Here is a 24,153-nt window from a genome sequence, read left to right as displayed (position 1 = left end):
AAATGGTAAATAAATCGCAAGTTATCAGAAAATTGTCATTAAAAAAATTCTTCCCTAAAAACAAGAGCCACTATGTATCATATCACCCAACATCACTGGCTTTATCGTTCTTGAGTCATGTGACTTCAATCTCTCACACTGCCGTGTGGATCCGAACCCCCTAAGTATCCGCCCACTTGCTCCCTCGTCATACAGCAACGCTCGCCACGTACGATTCACTGCAACCGAACTTGCTAGTTTGTTTGACGGAGAGCTGAACTGACCACTGCGGTTGACGCTCCCACGCAAACAACCTGACGTGCTGCCTAGCGAGCGAGGTAGCTGCCGACAGACAGAGCTCCCAGCTGAGAGGAAGCAACGAGAGGAAATCAGAGCAGATGAGGTCCACGATTCATAAAACAGTGAGTATACGGGTGACGCATATATAAGAGCTATTTAAGGAAGCTCTTAACATTACGTATAGCAACACGAACCGACTAAAAACATACTCGGGTAGCTAAGGTGCTTGAGTCTCATTAATGTTAGCCATATATGTCAGTGGCAGCGCTCCAGCTAACACCAACTGCTTCCTGTGGAGGTTAGTAGCGACCCGGTAATTTGCAACTTAAGCAGGCTGCACCAGCTTTTTCATGAGGGTAAATGAGAAAGCTGGCTACACAGCGGCCCGTGTATATCCAGGGAGACGTTGACTGTTCATGTCACATACAGTATCGTATATAGTAATAATAGTGTCATATGCAAACAGCTGATCCACTTCTCACCTTAATTGTTTTCTCATTTACAGATGTGTTGGAGCCGGGCCCGTCACACCGGTTGGCTTCTGCTGCTGGTCCAGCTGCTTTGCTCAGAGGCAGTGCCCATCAGTATGGATAAGACAAAAGTCCAGGAGCCAGAGAAAAAAACAGAAGAGCCACCAGCTAGTGTGGTGAGAAGACATGCATGCATTAAGCATCATAATTCCTGCTTGTAATACAACCCTAGTTGGTAGTCCGTCAATGCAATTGTACACATTTAGCAATGAAAACTTTGTTTAAATTAATTACAAATCTACAAATATTGAGATTTATTTTTTGCTTCAAATTGTCATGAAGATTCATAAATGCATTCAGAATGTGTGCAGGCTTTGGTAACTTGGAGTAGCCTGGATCTAGTTTCATATAAAAATAATTACAGCATCAATTGGCAGCTGGGATTTGCTATGCCGTTAGGTCGTTGTTATCAACTGCTTCATGGACAATAAACAAGAGAGAGCGTGATAACAGCATCCAGACTAATTTAAATGAGATATGGCCTTATGGCTCATTGTGCTGCAATTACATTACCTCAATCAGGCACTCTACTCAAAACTCATGATTGCACAAATCCAGTCCATCAGTAACATGGAGCTCCAGATGTTGTAGCTTTGTGCTTGCACAGACTGCAGTCTCCAATTTCTGCCTCAGGAAAAAGTGTCCATGTTAAATATTGACATACTGACTTAACAGAGTTTAAACAAATACCATGTAGATTCTGTCTTCAGGTGGGAATGCATACAAATGCATATTTATTCATGAGATAAATAAATAAGTGGTCTTTAAACACAAAATAGCTGCAGCATATGATAATTTGTTGAAGGTAGTAATACAGTTTATGGACAAGTTGTTTTCTCTCTATCAAATATCTAGACCGAGGTCAGCAGACGCATATCCTTTGTGCATCAGATCTCTCAAATAAGTGACGATTATTGTCGGATTACTTGGTGTGTCATCTGTGATATGTTACATTTAAGTGTAATTTGATTTGTTCAATTTTATAGGATACAGGACTCCACTACGACCGCTACCTCAGGGAAGTCATCGATTTTCTAGAGAAAGATCAGCATTTCAGAGAAAAGCTCCACAATACAGACATGGAAGACATCAAGGTATCCTACTTTTCTCTTGTTTCTCTCTTTCCACCAACCCTCTGTGAACTACAAGTCAATCACTACTCAATTCAAAATTGTGGGCTTTTAATTGTCCAGAAATGAAGAGAGGGCAAGCTCAAATCGCGGCACCGGCACCACATAGAGGCATGTCCGGTTCCCACCTCAGATGCCACTAATTACGTAGTGGCACTTCCGGTTCCCACCTCAGATGCCGGGGCACTACGAGCAGTTGCCACCAATTCTACGAGATGCCGGGGCATTTGTCACTAGTTTTGAAGTCGTGGCACCGGCACCTCGTAGAATGCTGGTGTCAGACCCGTTTTCAGTGAGTCATGGGTTTTTGCATGGGCAAAAATGACCCTATGCTTTTATCTTGAAGGGAATTTTTAATGCAGCAGAGTGCCATACTCACAGTCCTCAAAACTGCTTTTACAACACTCTTTATTTGCGTGAGTTTACACGCCAGACTATTTGTGATAGTTTGCTACTGTAAGCTATTGTATTGTGTATGTGGGTGCCGCTCTAGGAAACGGTGTTCGAGTGTAAGTTTCTGGGGCTTTTATTCTGAATGAGGAAAACGGAAAGAGAGGTGCGGAGAAATGTTTCGAGTGAAAAGAGAAAGACGTAAATAAAGTAGTTGACGGCTTGGCTGGACTAACGAAGCATCGGGTTGTTATTTTATTATTATTACACAGTATAGGCGCTGTCTCCTCCGCAATCGCCACCTTAACGTGGTACGTGGTGCCGTGCCACGATTTCAGCTTGCTCCTACTGGAGTGATGTCTACCGATTGTGATGTCTACCGATAGTTTTTTCAGTTCTTTTTGAGGAATTGTGGTCCACTGCGCCTATCATTTTAAATTGAGAAAATCATATTAATAAAATGTTTGAACAAATTCATTCCTGTATAATGCAGCAAGGTAAGCTGGCCAAAGAGCTGGACTTTGTCAGCCACCATGTCAGAACCAAACTGGATGAGTTGAAGAGGCAGGAGGTCAGCCGACTCCGAACTCTGATTAAGGCCAAGCAAGACCTTGAAGGAGGGAATGGTATGTTGCGCAACAAAATTTCTATTTCGTTTTAATTTCTATTTAAAGTAAAATGTATGTTTTGATTAATGTCATTGATTACTCCCTTGACAGATATGGCAGTTGACCACCAGGTTTTGCTGAAACAGTTTGAGTACTTGAACCACATGAACCCACATACATTTGAAGTGGATGACCTGGATCGGCTCATTAAATCGGTAAATGTTATTAATTCATCCCACCACATTTTTAATTGAAGACATGTTCACATTTTCCCTTATTTTAACTGCCATTGACATTTTTAAGGGAAGTAATATCCTGATGGAAAGTACATACTTTACAGAAATGTTGTAGTAGAGTTCTGCAGGAGAGAAGTTAAAACAAGACCGCACACAAGCACTTTATTTATAAGCCACTAATAATGGCAAAAGAATGACCATTTATTAAGGGGATTGTAGACAGCTTAACATTTTGAACATCCAGGAAAGAAAGGTGGGCAGTTGGAGGTGTAGAGAACAGCTGTGTCATTATGGGAAGCTGCTCTGAAACTGCTTTTTATCATTACTACAATTTAGTTTTTACTTTTGAATTCTTGATGGTTGGTTTTCACACCTCATCGAATCAACAGACACTAATAGAGTCTGCGAGCGGTAAAAGCATTCAGAAGTCTTAGTAAACAGTACTGTCACATACAGTTTAATACATGAGATGTTCAGTTTCCAGATGGGCTAACAATGTAGAAAAATATGAAGACTTTGCACTATATTGACTGAATGATTTGAATCAAGGCAGATTTTTTCCAACCGTTGTAATTCTCCCCCACGCATTAAGGCTACTAAAGACCTGGAAAACTATGACAAAGAGAGACACGAGGACTTCAAGAAGTATGAAATGACAAAAGAGCATGACAGAAAGGAACATCTGAAAACACTGGACGAGGATGAAAGAAAAAAAGAGGAGGAGCACTTTGAGGAGATGAAGAAGAAACATGCTGACCACCCGAAAGTCAACCACCCAGTAAGTCTGATTCAGATCACACAGACACGATGTGTTTTGTTTCATCCAATGAAGAGTAACTTTGTCCTATTTCGTAATGCAGTTTTAAGTCCATGTACAGTTCTGCAAACTGTACATGGTAGTTTTTATGTCCAGCCTTGATGCGTGAGCCATCAACCAGGATGTTGAAATGTGTTGTTATTCATACAGTTGTATTTAAAATGCAATTTTGCCTCCATGTTGCAGGGAAGCCAGAATCAACTGAAGGAGGTGTGGGAGGAAGCGGATGGCTTGGACCCTGAAGATTTTGACCCCAAAACCTTTTTCAACCTTCATGGTAAGACCTTAACTGGACAGGAAGGATGATCTCCAGAGTGAAATAATCTTTACTGTATTATATGGTATTTGTTCTTTCTTTCTTAATAATAAAGATGCCAATGGAGATGGCTTTTTTGATGAACAGGAACTGGAGGCACTGTTCACCAAAGAGGTAAAGCCATGACATCAGGAAATTTGAAATGTTTCAGTGAATGGTCTTTGTACTGACAGTCTGTGATTTTAGCTTGAAAAAATCTATGACCCCACCAATGAAGAGGATGATATGGTGGAGATGGAGGAAGAGAGGCTACGTATGAGAGAGCATGTTATGAATGAGGTAAAGCAAGTTGCAAACTAAAATAAATGAAACGTTTTTTTTGTATTTGTCTTTAAATGGAGCCTCTTATCCGTTATATATTGCATAACTCTGTCAATAAATAGCATGTGTGATTTATTTCTTTGCTGCTGTCTTCCTCATAGGTGGATTCTAACAAAGACAGGCTTGTCTCTTTAGATGAGTTTTTGGTTGCTACAAAGAAAAAAGAATTCTTGGAACCAGACAGCTGGGAGGTGACACACAATCAATTCATCATATCAACAGTAATGTAATCTTAAAACCATTTTGTAGGACTTTAATACATTGTCTTCACTCTGTGCTCCTCAGACTCTTGAGCAGAACCAGGCTTACACAGACGAGGAGATGAGAGAATTCGAGGAGCATCTTGAGCAGCAGGAACAGGACCTCAACCAAAAAGCTGTTGACCTCCAGAAACAGAGAGAAGAGCTGGAGAGACAGCAGGAGCAGCTTAATGCACAAAAAGTAGAGCTGCAACAGGTAAGGAGTGGCACGTTCATTTGAAATATGTGTGTGTGTGTGTGTGTGTGTGTGTGTGTGTGTATATATATATATATATATATATATATATATATATATATATATATATATATATATATATATATATATATATATTTTTCTTTTTTTTTTTTCTTAAAACAATAAGAAGACATACAATTTGTAAAAATACAACTTTAAATTCCTCTGATTGTCACTCACCAGATATAAGATAACCTTGTATGAACCTTGTTACAGGCAGTTGAGCATATGGAAAAGCTGAAAACACAGAATGTAGAACTCCCTCCAGAGGTTCATGGTGAGTTTTGATCATGCATTTAGTTTTTTGGACTGTTTAATTTTGCTGGTTGACCTCTGAAACCTTACAACTGTTTCTTTGTTACAGTTGAAGGAAATGGTATCCCAGAGATGCACGCGTTTGACAACCAGTTGCATCCTGAACAAGTGGCCCAACAGCAGGGGCACGAACCTGCACCCCAAGTTCAACACTATACACCTCAGGAACACCATGAACCACAACATCAAGACCTGGCCCAGCAAGGTCTCCCCCAGACACACCAGGATCTTCCACCAGGCCACCACGAAACTGCACAAGTCCAGCATAACCTGCCATAACTATGACGTCAGAACTTGAACCTCCACAACCAGACTTTTGCAGCACCTCGGCTTCAGCGTGCAGAGGGGCAGTTCCTCCTGAGTAATAGGCCTCGTAAACCAGCATGACTTAGGGGTTTGGAGTGCATTTGAGACGAATAAGAGTAATCCCTGCTGAATGATACCAGTGTTTGATAATAACTGTAATCCTTTGGATTACATAACACAATTACAATAGTAAATTGACCAACCGAGGGTGTACATCTTAAAATGTGCAGTTACATTTTCAAGAAGTGTTTGATTACATGAGAAATTATCAAGAATGTTTGGTAATACAATTATACAAAAATCGAATTTTGGTGAGCTTTCTTTACTTCCTGTTCAAAGTACAGAAACTTAACAATTCTCACAATGCTACTGGCTCTACAAGTCATATGTACAGTGCAGCTGTTGAAGGGGTGTAAGGTGTAAAAGGTCATTTAAATTTGACATACTGACTATTGACTATCAAGAAACCCCCAAACATGTTTAAAAAAGAGATCAGTTTACATGTGTGATTTATGGTGAAATGTGTTTTGCTGGGCTGTATCTGAAATTTGAGAAAATTAGACATTTTAAAGATTTTCTATTATAGCATTTAAAAGCCTAAAAGAGTCATTTATGGCCTTTTTAACCAGTATGCAGCATCTTCATGTCTTAACCAGAACCATTTAATTCAAGACCTTATGTTTATGTAAACAGGTTGAGATAGTGGAAATAAAATACATTTCTACAAAGAGCGGACAGGTCATTTGCTCTCATCAGCTCTTTGTAGAAATGTATTTTATTTCCACTATCTCAACCTGCCACAGTCACAAAATAGTCCGATCTTTCAATCAGGAACACCCTCAAGATGCCAGACCGCTCCGCGTTCTCACATTGTCAGGACTTACCAACCCTTTTGCTACTCCCGTCACATTGATCATGTTTGCTTTCATAACCTGTTAACTGTTTACGACCTTAAAACATCTCGTCATATGTGCAGTACGATTTTTTTTTTATTTTCTCACTGGTAGAAATTGCGTCCTCTACCTAAGAATACATCTGGTACAGGTCTCCAGAAACTGGCCATTTTTGGGCTACACTGCAGCTGCTCTCCACCGACTTTGATGTCAAAATAAATAAAGGTGCTCAGTTATTTAAATAAAGATAAGTGTGGAACATCTCTGCATTCAATAAATGTTTCCCCTACTTCATTACAGCCCAAACTCCTGCAGATGCTTACACTCAAGTTTTAGCTTTTAGGTTACTTCCAGTATGTTGGACCTCTGAAATAATTTTCTTTGCTACGCTTCATAGCATGATTGGCATATCAAATCTGGTTTATTGTTTGTACACAAAATGTGTTTTATTCCTTTGTCTTTCATCTCTTTTGAAACAAGTGCTGGATTTGGTTAACTAAGTTAGTTTTAAGATTTGATCAGTAAAAAGGTCGGTGCTCTGACTGGGTGAGAGCACAGTCTGATATTACCAATGTCTTTTTATTGTCCGATTATTATATAGTCTGTTAAAGTCAAAAAGTAATATGAATACCTAAAGAATTTACATTCAGTTCACATCCTTGTATTTGGCACCAAATACATGCATTACATGGTCCTTATTTAAAAAACACAGGATGGCATATTTTCCTTACAAATTATTAGTTTGGTATAATTGCTGTGCTGTCCAAGTGGCTTTTTCACGCAATGTTGTGGTGTCTTCTAGCTGGCAGACCGGACATGGCAATTAGGTGTTTACCTATTGGCCACTTTTTACTAAAGAGGGCTTCATTTGCATCCGTTGAGATAATAGGTCTGCCATATTGTGAATGAACTTTTTACAAAATTCAGATATGGAATGCAATTTAAATGTTTTGCAGTGTAATTTGTTTTCTGTGATCCAAGTGTTCCTTAGAGACTACTGCATCATAAAATACAGATTTTTCTCTGATTGCTGCTGGATAAAATGGTCATTTTGGTACTGTACACCACGTCAGTTCAAGATAAAACACGTATTACCTGTTTGTGTACCATATTTTATCACTTAAATGGCCCATCACTGTCTTAGAGAACAATGTTCAGCAACTGTTAACTATATAGATAATCCATACTCCATACAATGCATTAAAAACAAAGCAATGGCACCTTATTTGAAGTATAAATACTATTGTATAATCAACTATGTCCAGGCCTGATTTGCCTGTATACGTGTAGTACGAGCCACAACCTTCAGTGAACAAGACTTCAATTTCCACTGGGATTGACTTGCTTTTCTACAAACAAGAATGCATGCCATCGAAGTGATTTAACAGATGCTCTACGTCTACTTTATGACTTCAATTTCCTGATCCAACTGACAGAAGACAAACTGCTGGTACTCCCATACGTCATAATGGCAGAAGACCCGTCGCACCAAACACATCGATCTGACTTGTAAACACATACAGAATTAAAATAGCTGAATTTAAAACCTCAAATGCAAACAAAGCAGCAAAGTAGTATCAATAATCAGTATGTAATAGAACACAACTTTATTGAAACAGTCTCAACCAATAATATCAGCGTACAAAGAGGTGACGGGTGAAAAAAAAAGAAAGTAACACAAATGCCTTTATGAAAATTATAAGATCAAGAGGAAAGTGTCTGACAGCACAGGGCAGAAGGAAATCAGTCTCATGGAATCAGATCGACAGTGGCAGGGTATTTTTTGCATTTATTTTGTACAAAAAATAAATTAATGAAATCTTTCAAGTTTACAGGAATATCTATGTTGTTTTATATCACACAGACTTGCTGATAATCCTACATGTGGAGAAGTTCAGCATTTTGTGTTTAGAACATTAAGAGGATCTAGACAGGCTGACTGATAAGTAGGCCAAGAATTAAAAAAAAAAAAAAAAAGATTTTACCAATGAGAAACAAAACATTGTTATAAAAGTGAGCTGGGGCGAACACATTCAAAAATCCTGAATGTTAAACGTGGCGCAACTTGACGGTCCCTCGGGATCCTTTAGGATCTCATTGCTTGAGCATTTCCTCTTGACAAACTTCGAGGTCCTTGGGCCGGTCCCCGCTTGTAGTTTTGCTGAAATCCCTCCTAGAAGAAACAGGGAAAATAACAGTCAATCTTACAAAAAAAAATCCTTAAAAAATTAACCAAACAACAGATATTATTATATATTACTTTTGACACAAAATGCATTTAAGTAAATAATGAAGAGACCCCTTACCCGTTGGTAGGTGTTATTGGAATAGTCCCGAGACGTGTTAAATTGGGTTTGACCATAACCACTGGGAGCATTTGAGAAAGGAGGGCGATAGCCTTCATATCCACCTGACGACAAAATACATTAGAATTAACACAGATTTATGTAATTTTAACATGCATTGTGTCATTAGAGTGAATCATGAGGCCACACGAACACTATATCTCTGTAAAACATAGTTTGATGCTTGTACCTCGGAATCCATTGGAGGAGCCCCGATATCCGTTAATCATGCCCCGGCCGTTCCTGGGTCCACCTCTGGGCACAGCCCTGCTGTTGTAAAAAGACTGTCCTGACTGTCCAAACCCTGCGCCTGGAGAGGACTCTTCGTGGCCTCCTGCTGAGGGCAGGACATGGTCTTGGGGCTGGAACCCACCAACAACTGGACGGAAGCAAATGAAACCAGAGATTTCATAAGTCGATCATGGTGTTAGAGTGAAAATTATTGGAAGCCTGGTGTAGCCTCTGGAAGAATTCAGTTCGACAACTTCTCTTTTTTGTAATTTATTTCCTCGATCGCAAGTAAAGTTGCAGTTGCAGTTGCAAAGGCAGGGAGTCGTCCAGTCAACGCAGCTTGACCGTCTAAGACAACACCCCGAACAGCCGGACGTTCGGCTCTTTAATACATGGTTTTCCGTCATCAACATATCATAAGAAAAGTAACATTTAATTGGCTCTAACCCGTCAAGAGGAAGAGAATTCTGTGTTCTCATCTCTTCTCACAGAAAGGGACGTGCAACGTCCAGTCTGCTTCTCTAGTGTCAACATACTGATAAACAGGTGTGTGTGTGTGTTGAGTGTGTGTGTGTCATGCAGTTTAAAATAACTTTTTGCAAGCTGATAGAGCTGCAGCTTTTTGCCTCATGCCGAGGCTTGCTGATCAACACTTATTTAAACTTCACTATTGTCAGAGGGATATCTTGTCCTGCAGCACAGAGACCCCCTGCAATCCTGACCTATTTAATGTATTTATCTACCAAAATAATATATTGTTTGTACAAAACTAAATATATATTTTTAAAGGTTTTGGGGGCTCTATACAAAAACATTTGTGTAATTTTTTCCTTTCTCCTTATACTGTCGGGTGAACGTAAAAGTGATGCCAAAACAATGTTAAAAGTTTTTACAGTGCACATTAACGGCTTGCTCTTAAGATATACAACCAGCCAAAACTATACCCTCACCTGACTGTAATGTCTCCTGTGTGATGTCAGGCTGGTCTGCAGTACTCTCCGACTGGCTGCTAAAGCCCTGTCCGTAGCCACCAGGGAACTGGCTTGCCTGCTTCAGAGGATCTGCCTGCCCATCAGTGGCTGGAGGTACAGGTGCATTCAGATTAAATACCTGGAAAAGAAAACAAATGTTTTTTGTGTCCCATTTATTCTGATAGAATAACTGAGAAGCAGGTGTAATGTAAGTTTGGTAGGTCAGTGGTTCTCAAACCTTTTTGTCACACCCCACTTTGGAGGAAGAAACATGTTCATGCCCCACCACAAAAAAAATGATATGTGATGTGTGAGCCATCATGTTGTATCAGTATTCGTGGCGGCAATGAGCTGCTCTAGAAATCTTTTTAATACGGGGGGGTTGTAGATTTAATAAAGCCGCTGTCATTCATGTTCAATATTGAGCTTGATCTGTATTCTGTTTCGAGAGAAGCAACAGCAGAAAAGCTGACTTCACGGAGATCTCACAGAGGTAGTCTTTTGGCAAAAGGCCAAGAATCAGCGAGTCGCACATGCGCAAGCGTAACCTGATAACGGCATAACGATGTTTTATGCCCGTGTACTTTGTACTATGTAAAATCCTGTAGCTTACGGGGAGAGCGATCGTCCTGAAACCACAAGGTAGCCGGTTCAATCCCTGTGGTTTACATGTCTAAGTGTCCTTGAGCAAGACACTGACCCTCCAGTACGTCACAGCAGCACACTGCTCCTTAATTACAAAGAACGCTGCTACTAATAAGCCATTGTCAAATATTTGATTGACTTTGCTTATCCTTAGCTTTTACAAACAAATCCAAAACCTGACACTTTCCTACATAATTTAGTAAATAAGTCAAAACATGGTCACTGTTGTATGAATTACTAAGACTCCAGATAAAAAGCGTACCGCTTGCACTGACTGGAATGGTGCGGCGTTGACATTGATGCCTCCAGTATGGGTGGATTTGGAGACAGGTGGGAAAGCAGAGGACAGGGAACATGGGGTGGGAGACTGGTCAGACGAGAGAGACATTGAGACCTGGGGGCGGGATGAGGGAATTCAGAAGAAAAAAAGGATTGAGGAGGGGTAAGTGGGAAAGACGGGCTCTCCGATTTATCACCTAAAATCTCCTTTCTATATTGTTATCAGATAAAAAATATTTCAATGTATCCCTGTCATACACAGTAAGTAAATCACGACACGTCAGAGAGCATCGCATTTGATCCCCGTCGCAGCACAAGAAATAGCCTGTACTATCTTTCAAGCAAAATAAAGCAACTGTTTCTTGTTGTGTGTCCACTCTACTTACTTGTGAAGATTCCTGTGGTCCAGACACTGCACTTGTTTGAGGAAGTCTGGACTCCGATTGGTCTGTTTGGGAAATTTTTTTAAATAAAATAATGTTGCCAACTAGAGTTTAACGCTTTTAGGATAATATATACACATCACTAAACAGTGACAATACCTTAAACAATAGAATATATTGCTCAGAGTTATGGTAAATTAACCGGCACTCACTTGAAGGGCAGCCCATCTGCTGCAGGTCAAGAGTTTGCGCAGGCTTCATTGGCTGGGCGGACACAATGGCTGGATCCAGAGCCTGGCCGTCAAAATCCAACATGGAGTCCTAGAAAAAACAAAGGAGAGTAAATACATTGCTGGGTCATGGATCAGAAGTAGGAGCAGTGCAGTCTTCTGTGAACTTGGACACTACCGTTTCACTCAAAGAGCTGAGTTTAATCTCCTATGTCAGCAAGCATTTGCCACATGCAAGGCTTGGAGCGACTGAGAAAATAAAGCTGGTTGTATCAGTATCATCTTTTAAATATTTTCCTGCAATATACTTTCAATTTAATGGAATTTGTTCTACCGTAATACATTTTTAACATGGTCCCATTTCATGTTCGTTACCTTTTTTTTTCTTCTATTTCCTTTTTTTATTGTTGACGGTTTTTCAGTTTGTGGTGTGATATTTTAATTTGGTTTCTGAACAGGGCCCTATAAAACAAAGTGTCTTACAATATGACTTTCTATAACTGACTGCTTGACAGGGACCTCTATGCGAAAGGAGAAAAATTTAAATGCATGAATCAATTAGATATCTCAATGTATGATTAACACATTAAGTGTCCATCTCTGAGCAGTGATGACATGTATCTGGATACAACAGCATATGCAGGACCTTTTTTTACCTGCATGAAGTTGTAAGTCCCTTGCATTTGGGCCATGAGGTCATGCACAACTTGCTTCCTGACCACTGGGTCCGCGGCAGGTGGGGGACTGCCGTAGTTCACAGTAACGGCTGGCTCTGTAGCCAGCTGGGCAAGGGGCTGGTGCTGGAGGGAATTCACCATCTATTCAACATAGACACGTGACAGGCACAATAAAGTACACACAAAAACAAGGTGTTGACAAGGTGTTGATATGCATACTGGAATAAATTACTTGGATGTAGTAGTGTAGTATTACCTGAGCCTCCACTGCCCACTCCTCCACTTGGTCTTTGTCTGTACTACTGTACATGGTTTCCGGAATGAACTGTCTGTTTACAAACTAGAACACAAGAAAAGGAAAATAAGCAAGACAATGTAATACAATAATAAAAAAAAATCAAGACTGTCCTCAAACAATGCAAGTATAATTCCACAAATCCTGACCAAAAAAAATAAATATGTTTTTTTAACTTTATCGACAAAATGCAGATCCTGGTGTGCAAATTAACAGGCGCGTTAGAAAGAGCTGGCGAACACAACAGGGGGAGGAGTCAAAAAACTGTGGTCAAATCGGACAATATTGGGCTGTCCTTAAAGTATAGACAGGAAGTCACAGAAAAAATGACTTCCTGTAAGTGTGTGTATCTACTATTAGTTTTGATATGTGCTGTATAAATACAATGTTGTATTATCAACCACACAAGATACGTTTTTAGATTAAACATGAGACCAATAGTCAACAATCTAGCGTTAAGTATTACAACTACACATACGGTACCATTTTTTTTTCTTCAAATAAGTGGTGTTTTCTGTCAGATCTAAGAGCCAATCAGCTTTCTGATGTGGCGACAGCCAGGCATTTCCCATCATGCACTGGGCCACACAGTCAGTGGAGAGTTACTGCAGCCGCATCACTCTTATTAGATTAATGTTGACCACGTGTGCATGACGTCAGAGCAAGTCGGCTACAAATCCAACCAGCATCCCCCGCACACGGTAATCGATTATGCACAGAACTGGCCTCTCTCCCTCTCTCCCTCTCCCTCTCTCAAATACTAATAATCACCTCTAGAATTCTTAGTTGACAAAGACCAAAACAACTGTCAACTGCAAATTGGGATTAGTGGAATTATCCAAACAATACTCAACGAAATCTCACCTCTGTGGTTTCCACTTGAATTGGCTCTGTGTATTTTTCTATAGCCGTTCCTTCTAGACAGAAAAAGCAAAAAGGTAAAGAATTTTTTCTGAAAATCTGTGAAAGAATATGTAACACACGCGTATCTGCTAAAGTGCTGTTAGTTACCAGCTTCTGATGGCTGCTTCCCAGAAACAGACTCAACCACCACAGTCTGCTCGCCTTGTTCCTCTTCCTCCACGCACGTCCCATTCTGATGAGTTTGGACTCGGTCGAAGTAACCACTCAGCAGCACTTTTTCTAGAGTGTCCTTCAGTGACTTGTCTGGAGCAAGGACAGTGTGACAAGTTAAAAACAGAAAAAAAACATGGCATAACACTGTACATATGCATGAATTACCCAATTCATTTTCGGACCGTTTTTAGATTCAAAATGCAGGGAATAAAACTGCTAGACGGGTCGAGAATCACAAGAAAGATCAATGAATACTTACAAGTGGTCCCTGCCACGGCCTTGTCTCGGCCCTCAACTAGTTCCAACAAGTGGACCGAAGCCTCTTCATATTGGCCAGTCAACCTGCAAGTTACACAAAAGAGTAAATATACAATTTGGTAGTATGCCATTAGACCTCTGTTTCAACAGTCTTACACGCTGAGCAGGTAAACAAAAGCAGCTATTCACACATTATAGACAACATATTTAACCACTGTAACCACTGTACATAGTTTATGCACATTTAAATATTAGCAGCACCTCATACCTGACGTCGTAGTTCCTATCAGGTCCCACTAGTTTGTACAACTCATCAAGGGATGTGAGGTCAGTGTCAGTGAGCAAAGGGGAACCAGTGGCGTCAGGTCGTTTAAGGTCCTGCCTGACATTCTCATCTCCCAACTGGTCCAGTAAAAACTGAAGCTCCAAAACTGTCTTCAGCCGCTGTTGATCCATCTCCTCTCGCTGCAGCTGCTCCCGTCTAGCAGTCTTCTTTACTGCCTTTTGAATCTTCAGATAGTCAGACAAAAAACATTTAATAACCTTGTTACGTTTCACCCTGTACATGTACAGGGTCCAACAAGTATTGCTGATCAATTCACATCAATGTCCTGTTCACTCAATGACCTCTAATATTTAAAGCTCTACTGAGGCAGTCTGTATTCGGGGAATACTTGCCATCTAGGGTTGTTATAATATGCTGCCACAGGTCTTATCCCTGAAGTACAGTATCAGTTACTATAGGGCATTGTAGCCCTAATATTTTAAAGCAAGATCTTAATATAGAGGGACTACGGGGTTCCCTGTTTTATAAGCAGTAGATGTTACTCCAGAGGAATATCGCATTGGGAAAAAAAAAACTTTGCAATAATAGCAGCAGCATGTTATGAGAACAATCTTGACTTAGGACTTTACCTCTTGACCCAATGCCAGGAAGTTTTTCTGCAGTTCTCGTGCAAAGTCAAGGTTGTAGGTGATCTCTTGGTACTTCGTCAAGGCATCCTTCAGGTACATCATAAAACAAAATTTAAAATTTGGGAATCAAGTAAAAAAAAATAAAAAAATCTCAAATGGAATGGGATACATTTACCAAGACAGACTCGCAGAGCAAAATATGGCAATAAAGTAATGTAGCTTACAAAGGTTATACACATCATAACACAGAGGCTCCATCATTCTGAACCAAGACGGCAAACTTTGTATCACTCCCATCTTGTCGGCAGTAGAGCATGAAAAGCTTCACTTTTTCTGTGCTTACCTTTCACAATAAAAACCATAGACATATACACTGCATCACAGCTTACGAAAGCACAGCTAAATTCACTCAAGAGTATTTTGTACGAGGAATCTCAACAAAATAGCTTACAGTACTGCCAGCATCTATCTCTGCAAGGATCTAATCTGTTCAAAGCAGCAGTGCTACATGTAAAGTTGAACAGATCAGAGCTGATTTTAATTAAGAGTTTCTGGTAGCATATTAAAATGTATAAACACACTAAGGTCAATAATTCACTGTTTCATGGCATATTGTCATTTTTTTCTTCCACTTTGTATTGACGTAAAATATGTTCCGTTTTTTTATCAATGCAAAAAAAATAATTAAAAAGGTCCATGTTATGTCATCTATTATTAAACTACTATTCTTTATATTTTTAGTTTTTTTTTAGTATTAGTATTTAGATACTTAAAATATGAATCGTATCAAAGTCATAAATCTGTTATTGGGACAACACTAAAATACAAAGTTATACACAAACTGCCATTGTCGTATCTTACCAGCTGATCTTGATTCAGTTGTTCTCCATTAATCTTCCTTGTCTGACAGTCATCGAGTTTGGACTGTAAGAATATTGAGAAACACAAAATGTTGAAGAGACCTATGAAAATATATATTTATTTAAAAATCACATCCTTGCATAACAGAAATTTATCAAAGGGATCGATTGTATATCAATTAGTCATCTTGAATAAAACTTGTTTTTTCTTGCATGCCACTTGTCTCACAAGTTAATGCATGAAATGTCATTAGAGGAAGTTTTTTAAATCGTAAAATAGTAAAAAAAAAAATAAAAAAAATAGTAAAAACACATAGCTTTCCACAAGGTAATTGACAAAAGGTGATTTTGAGGGCCAATCATTCATTTTATTAGCATTGTGGTTACTTCTATAGGGGAAGGTGGATGCCGTCAGAATAGATCAGAAGTGTGACCATAAATAAGTCATTTATGTCATATCCTATATACCAGTAGCAGGCCGTCAGGGCCTGCTAAGCCTTCTTTGCTGGCCTAAACAATATCACAAAGTTTACATTTTGTATTATTACTTTTATTTGTTTTAATAATTCAAAGTTATAGCTATGTTATAATACAAATGTTTATATTATATAATATCTTTTGCCCCTGTTAGCTTATTGTCTCATTGCACAACTCACAGCTCTCAGGATCTACCATTAGCTGTTAAAAAGCAAGCGTAGCTACAAAATCCACATTCCGCCACTGCTGTATACTTAAACTCATATTCATCATCTACATTACTAAACGGAAATATCACAGTGCTTTGAATTATACAAGAGAAAATGTGACAAAACATTTTAATTTCACAAGAACAAGTAATACCTTTTTCTTTTCCATATTGCGAACCTTCTTATCAATCATAGCAAGAACCTGCTTCATAGCCTCTGAATTATTTCCATTTCCCAGGTCTGGAATGGCAGACTGGACAGCATTGTTGCCAATCATCATTGAAGGCATCTGCATTGAGAACATGTATTTTACACATTAAAAGATTTAACATGTTCAGTCCTAAGCATAAACAGAAAATAAATTAAGTTAGAAGTCCTTCTCTAGTAATAAAAAAAAAAAATGTATGCGTCATGAACTGCTCCATTTTAAATTACCAATGACAGGGTAGATTAATAAGAGTTATGCCACATTATGTGTGGACAACAGATATTTTTTTAGAAAGAAAAAAAATCATTGTTGTCCAGAATTAATCCTGCAATTATTTAAGGTGCTAAAGCAGGGGGATAACATTTAGATATGCATACTTATACAGATGTCAACTTCAATTTATGAGCTCTTTGTTATGCAATTACAAGGTTTACACACATCACACACATTTTTATTGGAGCTAACTGTGTGTCTATCTGGGGAGAAGCTCAAGATAGTTAGGCTAATAACGCCTTCTTTACTAGAGAAACAACTTTAAGTTTGTCTCGGGTCAAACAAAGGACACTGAAGTCAAACGCAACCTCAGGACACTAAAGCCAAACTCAAACACAGGACACTAGAGCCAGACTCAAACACAGGACACTAGAGCCAGACTCACACACAGGACACTAGAGCCAGACCCACACACAGGACACTAGAGCCAGACCCACACACAGGACACTAGAGCCAGACTCACACACAGGACACTAGAGCCAGACCCACACACAGGACACTAGAGCCAGACCCACACACAGGACACTAGAGCCAGACCCACACACAGGACACTAGAGCCAGACCCACACACAGGACACTAGAGCCAGACCCACACACAGGACACTAGAGCCAGACCCACACACAGGACACTAGAGCCAGACCCACACACAGGACACTAGAGCCAGACCCACACACAGGACACTAGAGCCAGACCCACACACAGGACACTAGAGCCAGACTCACACACAGGACACTAGAGCCAGACTCACACACAGGACACTAGAGCCAGACTCACACACAGGACACTAGAGCCAGACCCACACACAGGACACTAGAGCCAGACTCAAACACAATATACTGGGCCAGAGGACTTGATACAGACGGAATCGAGCAGAACAACCCTTCTTTGATTTGGGGAAAAAGTAGATAATAAAAACGATGATGACGTAATATGTTTATCTCGAAGTAGCTACTTGGCTACTTGGGGTTGACCAATTGTAAAGCCACTGGAATAAATTATAAAATGTGACACGAGGAAGTTAGCTCAAGTTAAAATGTCGGCCTTCTATACGAAGTAAAAACCGTTGTCTATCTTGAAGAAAGAAGAACGGACGTAACTAACGCCAAGTCACGCAGTGGCAGTACATGTTGGACGTCCTCCTTGGCCTGGTTAGCAAGCTCGCCTTTCTCTGGCGCAACATTATCGATAGCTCGTGTGGCATAAAATACATGTGAGAAGCAAACACTTGTCATAATCTCCCTGTCCCCATTGTTAGCTGAAATGCTATCAGCGGGCCGCTCGCTAATGCCCCAAGGTAACCAGATGTCAGTTCAAACTAAATCAATTAAAAAACTGCTACTCTGTGTTCATAGGAACGATATGTCGTCGAAATAATGTGAATAACTGCGAAGAAGAAAGACCATCTTGCGGCGCTGTGACAACCCGCTCTGTGCAGGCGTCTCGACTAAACATGACAAAAGACCATTTATTTGACAAATACCGTTACAGGTTAAAACGCAATGTGTCGGTGAAGCCATGAATCTCATACCTTTATACTCTTTGTCTTCAAAGAGATTTCCGCTGTCGGATTTAACGTTAGCTGGATAAGGGCAGTCTTTAACTTCCAGTGGTATTTTTCTGGAAGGATGCTCAGGCTCACTGACTAACTGCTGCTGAGCTAATGGCAAGCTAACGGTAGCACCTGCAAGGACCCCTCTGCTAACCAACAGATTGCCTGACTGTAAATATATGTATTTAAATTAGATATTGGAGTCATCATTCTTCTGTTGTGTGTCCTCCTGTGTTAGAAACGATTTCAACCTTTTAATGTCAGAGCACGTTCATCACATATGGTTTTGGGGATATTACTGGCGCCATGCAAAAAGGTTTTAGATCTAAACTCAGCTGCTGCTGTTGTTATAAAGAGTGTACACTTGAGTTGAAAAGAGAGAAAGTTCTCCAGCCCATGACACTACGGTCAACTCAGCAGACACTCCGATCTCCGTAGTCAAATCAGCAGACACTGAAATTGCAATGCACCTGAGTCCGGACCCACATCGCATTCACGTTAAACGCATTCAAACGACCCAGATCGGGAGCGAGCGAGGTGTTTTACAAAGTTAGCAGAAATATACGCGTAACAAAACATCCGGTTTTCAAAATAAGATGTTTTTGTTGATAAACAGCATCCGTTTTTCAAAATAAGATGTAGAGAAATCGTATACTAGCGTATTTGAAATGCAGACGTTCAAACAATTTTACTGTACCAAGTAAGAGTTTATAAAAAAAAATACAAAATCCTACTTTTGTCTGTTCAAAAATCTTATATTTGATTATCTGATGTCCTGTAAATAAACCTTTCCCAAGAGTTTCAGGAAATGACTCATGCAGATGTGTCTCTGACTTCCACTACACTGGCAATCAATCCATTTTATTTTGCTTCAACTTAAAACAATCAACAGCCTGCACTGGCCTACTGGCGGTGCATTATGGGACTTGCAGTCTAATCTTTCTCGTTTTTTCTCTCTCTTTTTTCCTTTTGACGGTCACCTAATTTGAACTCAACAGCCAGACATGAGTCTAAAAGAGGATGACTGATCATCAAATCATGTTTTTCTTTTTTTTACTTATTCAAAATTAAAAGGCTTCATGGTTGTTGTTTTTTTTTTTACCAAACAATCCTTGACATTTAAATCAACATAATAAAATAAATACTACATAATCAAAATCTGATCTGATTTAATTGATTATAATTCAGGATAGGAATATGTAAGCATTTTTTGCTTCTATAACTTTTCAGTCTTTTTTGGGAATTATAATGATTGCCTGAATAAAACGCACAAACTGTAGTAATTTAATTAATGTAATTGAAATCAATTTGATTTATTTCAGTATCTATTGGTGAATATTAAATAATTGATCATTAAGCGCATGTGGGCATGTATGTGTGTGTGCACAGAGAATTCTCTAAGAGAAACACTTCCGTATTTTTATTTATTTATCAGAAAAGTTTACAATTCACACATTGAAGGTGGGATACAGTGAAAACTGAAATGCAGAAAAATTGTGTAGGTTTCACGTTTACCTCAGAGTTTGCTCACTCAAATACATTCAAAACATTCAAATAAAATTACAAGTGATCAAGAAACCTTTGATTTCAGGAAGTGACACATTGTTATTGTCAGAGTTCAGTTGAGTTGTTCGATATGCTATGTGTTCTGGACAGTGTTGTTGGCCTCAGTGAGCTGGGGAAAGTCCTTCCGCAGGTCTGCAAGCTGCTCTTCCTGTAAGCACATAAGGTCAGGAAGGACTTTATATACCAACTTACTAATACATGTGTAAATAGCTGACACAAACCAGTCAGAAAAGGCAGCTGTAGAAATTAATTCATCACATTTTGAACTATACTGATTGGACTTACAGGAGATACTGTGTGGGTATGGAATGTTTAACCAGCAAAAATAATTTGCGATTTTCTAAATGCTGTCATTTGATGTAAGGCATGTAAATAATTAATATCAGAATCAGTTTTATTCGCAATGTGTCACACACACGGCATTTGACTCGTTGCTCTTACATACAATATACAATAAACTATAAAAATATAATAAGACATTAGAGACAACAGAGACAAAAAAGTGCAAAGTAGTGCAGATGGAGGAGTGTGATTAATTCATCAGAGTGACGGCCAGTCTCTTTATTCGTTCATTGCTTCAAGAGGGATGGCAAGACTCGGATGAGTATGAAAGCGAGGGTGCCAGTTACCAGAACCCTGCATGCTCCACACAGAGGTTGTGGTCAGCTAAAACATACTTTGAAGAGGCAGACAAGTTCTGAAACTTTGCCGACAGCTGACAATGAGCAAAAGATGGAGACCAACCAACTACTGATCGCATCACCAAATACTGTGAGTACAGAGAGGAACTTGGAGCCTAGTTCAGCTATTTTGGCTCCTGAGCTCAACAACCGTGTGCTCATGCCACAAGTATAAGGACTGCTTGAAATACCACACATTTAAAATAATAAATCTTGGCATGCATGTAGGCACTGAGAAAGTGTGACTTTGTGCTGTCAATTAGAAGGAATGCAGTATCCCCGCTCTTGTTTCACAATGGTAGTATCAAACCTGCACCTGCACCAGTTCCATGGTCAAAGTCAGCCACATCAGGGAGTCAAGTGAGATGAAGCCAGTCACCAGAACTCAGAAAAAGTAACATACTTTAACATATCAAATGCAGGACTTTTTCTTGAAACAGAGTTTTTTTGTTTGGTTACTTTTTTTGTGAAGGATCTTAATACTTCCTCCACCACAAGTTCATAACATGAAAAGGTGAGTCATTGAATGTGACTGGTTGACCAGTTTCTCCCAAAAAATCTAAAACCTCTACTCTACTTTTACCAATCTCCAATTGGTACAGTAAAATTGTTTGATTGCCAGCGTAGTGGAAGTCAGAGACGTCCTGAACACATCTGCATCAGTCATTTCCTGGAACTCTTGGGAAAGGTTTATTTACAGGACCTCAAATAATCAGATATACGATTTTATGACGAGTTAATTTTTTTCATAAACTCTTACTTGCTACAATAACATTGTTTACATGTATGCATTTTACTTTGGTAATATCTGAAAGTCAGATGTTTTACTTAATCTAAACATAATTATTTTTTTTCTCTACATCTTATTTTGAAAAATGGATGTTGTTTATCAACGAAGAACATCTTATTTTGAAAATCGGATGTTGTCTTACGTGTATCTTTTCGCTAACTTTGTAAAAAAAAAAAAAAACTCGCTCGCTCCCAATCTGGGTCGTTTGAATGCGTTTACCGTGAGTGCTAGTATACGGGTGCATTGACATTTTCAGTGTCTGCTGATTTGACTTCAGAGATCCGAGTGTCTGCTGAGTTGACCGCAGTGTCATGACCTCACCTGGAGCAGAACCTTGACCACAATTGTGTAAAGTAAAAACTAAGAATGAGATAAATTATTAAAGGTGTTGCAGGACATGGATGGAACTGAAAACAAAATCCCGTCTAGTAATAGCGAAGCATGAACAGGAGATGGCGCGGGTGTACTATATCCTGGAAGGGTATAAAAATGCTAAAAATAAAAATGCTAAAAAATAAAAAAAATTTAAAAAAAAAACGAAATTGAAAGTTATATTGGTTTCTTTCTCTTATCTTTTCTGTTGTTTTCAGTGGGTACAGTACAAGGAATCAGCACTCACGTGGTCATATGCATATGTATTAACTCCTGAAAATAAAGAACTCCAAGTGAAATATAGACGTGAAATGGCAAGACCAGGGCAGGAGTTTCATCTGATGTTTATACCAGATTTATTGTAGGGTGTAGGACCAGGGTGTACACATACATACTATGAAGCCAAAACACAATCCTGTACTCCTCTGTATGAGTGCTGATTCAATATTCTTAATTTAAAATCACAGTCAGTGTGTAATGAGTCAAATCAAACCTTGTACAACTACTGGAAAAACAACAACATTGTATTTACTCTATAAACATTTTTTTTTAGCAGACATTGATTTGACATAGCCTATTCCAATTGCATCTCCATAATGGCGGTATAATAAAGCATTCAGAAGCATATTTGATTTTTTTGGTGTGGATCAAATGGTAAAAAAAAAACACACAAAAAAAAACAGCATAGAGCATCAGTATTATCAAGCCTTCAGTGTTTCAGAGATTTTCAATTAATATGACACTCAATTTACACACCTCCATTATGATCCCTGTCTGGCTATCTCTCTGATGAAGGGTATGTTTATAACAAGTGAGGCGGGGTGTATGAATATCTATAGCTCTTCTCTCTGATGTGGGCAGCAGAGTAATGGCCGTACATCCTTCAGTGCTCCTCTCCTGCAACACATCTGACTGGATTGAATATGTGCAGAGGATTTATTGGCTGAAAAACCACAAGAGCCCCACAAACACTTCTCCCCGGACCACTTGTAGTGCAACACAAGCACAAGAATTCATCTGCAACCCCTTTGGATTGTCCTTCTCTATTTTCACCCATTTCCAACTATCTTTATATGTTTATTTCCATGGCCCTTTCTCACAAGCTTATTTATATTAACCATGCCATTATACAAACATGCTTTATTTTATAAGTCACCAGAAACAGGTACAATTGGGATCGTGGGTGTTTCCAGACTTTTTGGGGAGATTGAGAAGCTTTTTCCACTCATAGTCTCTTTAGTTAGTTGGGCAACATTGATAATTCATGGGCCACATGAAAGAAAGATTACAAGCATCTCCACTTAAGTACCAGCATCATCATTATTACAGACAGAGAACTTTATTCTCCATCTTGCAACTTGGGATTCATGCGATTGTGGTTTGATTTTGGATTGGAGTTCAAGGGTGGATTTGTTTACAATGCAGTTCTTTGGGACAAACTATGATGATTAGCAGCACCAGTCCAGCACATTTAAAACCATTTTTTCTCTCAGTGCATTACATTCACCAGACCATAACAGTGATGCCTTTGGTGATGTGGGTGTTTTCAAAGCTGCTTAATGACTTATAATGTCTTGTGCCACAGGGTTTCTGTGATAATGCTATGTATTTATGATCACTTTTTTTTTTTTTTTTACGGTAAGGGCATTATGCTTTGTAAGACTGGGGAACCCGTGTTTTGTTTGTTTTGTGAGTAGATTTAAAAAGTTGTAACTCAAAAAGTGTCAGCAGCTGCAGAGGGGCAGGGAGATCCTGCTGGTAATCACCACAAACATACATCAAGGTGCACTTCCATCCATGTAGTGGGCCTGATTCTGGATGGCTCCTCCGTTTTTTAGACGTACTCTTTGTCATTTTTCTATTTATAATATAATAATTATTTTCAATTTTGAGGGAATCTCATGTTGAACCTTTTGACACATAACATAATCATATAAGAAGGAAGAAATGTATATATTATAGATGCATAACAAACATTGCATATAATACATTATATTTTTGCACTGTATAGTTGGGACCTAATTTTAGTTACACTTTTATTTAAATTTTAAAGTTTGTATACAACAAAACACAAAAGAAAGAGGTTTCTCTTGCAAGTTGCACGTGGTTCTAGTTTGAACTTGTTTGCATGGTTTACTTTTCTTTCATGACAATTTCCTGATTTGCATCAGAAAGCCACACAGACGTCAGAAAATTAAATTAATTAATGTCATTGTGTTTTGATAT

At 39.1% G+C, this 24,153-nt stretch overlaps 2 protein-coding genes across 4 annotated transcripts; one reads left to right on the top strand and one right to left on the bottom strand.

The window, feature by feature from the left end:
• The first annotated feature begins 280 nt into the window (after positions 1-280).
• nucb2a (nucleobindin 2a) lies at positions 281-7,552 on the top strand. The gene is made up of 13 exons (XM_068567941.1): positions 281-401; positions 785-925; positions 1,796-1,903; positions 2,823-2,955; positions 3,049-3,152; positions 3,766-3,951; positions 4,177-4,267; positions 4,362-4,420; positions 4,493-4,585; positions 4,729-4,818; positions 4,913-5,083; positions 5,339-5,399; positions 5,487-7,552. Exons 1-13 carry the CDS (start codon positions 378-380, stop codon positions 5,714-5,716), a joined length of 1,491 nt encoding a protein of 496 aa, XP_068424042.1. The 5' UTR covers positions 281-377; the 3' UTR covers positions 5,717-7,552.
• A 674-nt stretch (positions 7,553-8,226) lies between these two features.
• Positions 8,227-18,634, bottom strand: caprin1a (cell cycle associated protein 1a). 3 transcript variants are annotated; one of them, XM_068604164.1, is made up of 17 exons: positions 18,499-18,634; positions 16,643-16,777; positions 15,804-15,866; positions 14,943-15,029; positions 14,296-14,537; positions 14,029-14,111; positions 13,704-13,859; positions 13,557-13,609; positions 12,654-12,737; positions 12,377-12,538; positions 11,703-11,811; positions 11,494-11,555; positions 11,091-11,222; positions 10,163-10,322; positions 9,172-9,360; positions 8,943-9,046; positions 8,227-8,809 (listed from the first exon to the last, which is right to left on the bottom strand). In XM_068604164.1, exons 2-17 carry the CDS (start codon positions 16,775-16,777, stop codon positions 8,723-8,725), a joined length of 1,908 nt encoding a protein of 635 aa, XP_068460265.1. In that variant the 5' UTR covers positions 18,499-18,634; the 3' UTR covers positions 8,227-8,722. The 3 variants fall into 3 exon arrangements, with proteins under 3 accessions (XP_068460265.1, XP_068461122.1, XP_068422739.1); XM_068605021.1 differs by having other exon boundaries at positions 13,557-13,606; XM_068566638.1 differs by lacking the exon at positions 11,091-11,222.
• Between the last annotated feature and the right edge of the window lie 5,519 nt (positions 18,635-24,153).

The sequence above is a fragment of the Clinocottus analis genome, unplaced genomic scaffold, assembly GCF_023055335.1.
Source record: "Clinocottus analis isolate CAN_PGR_092001 unplaced genomic scaffold, fCliAna1.0.p SCAF_1, whole genome shotgun sequence".
NCBI lineage: Eukaryota > Metazoa > Chordata > Actinopteri > Perciformes > Cottidae > Clinocottus > Clinocottus analis.
The sequence above is the reverse complement of the archived record's forward strand: the minus strand, read 5'-3'. Positions and strand labels throughout refer to the sequence as shown.

Coding starts and splice junctions, on each gene's coding strand:
- nucb2a (XM_068567941.1), top strand. CDS start 378: ATGAGGTCCACGATTCATAAAACA. Junction 402..784: donor GGTCCACGATTCATAAAACA/GTGAGTATACGG, acceptor TCTCATTTACAG/ATGTGTTGGAGCCGGGCCCG. Junction 926..1,795: donor AAGAGCCACCAGCTAGTGTG/GTGAGAAGACAT, acceptor TCAATTTTATAG/GATACAGGACTCCACTACGA.
- caprin1a (XM_068604164.1), bottom strand. CDS start 16,777: ATGCCTTCAATGATGATTGGCAACAATGCTGTCCAGTCTGCCATTCCA. Junction 12,738..13,556: donor TTCAAGTGGAAACCACAGAG/GTGAGATTTCGT, acceptor CTTGTGTTCTAG/TTTGTAAACAGACAGTTCAT. Junction 9,361..10,162: donor ACAGGAGACATTACAGTCAG/GTGAGGGTATAG, acceptor GCTTCCGTCCAG/TTGTTGGTGGGTTCCAGCCC.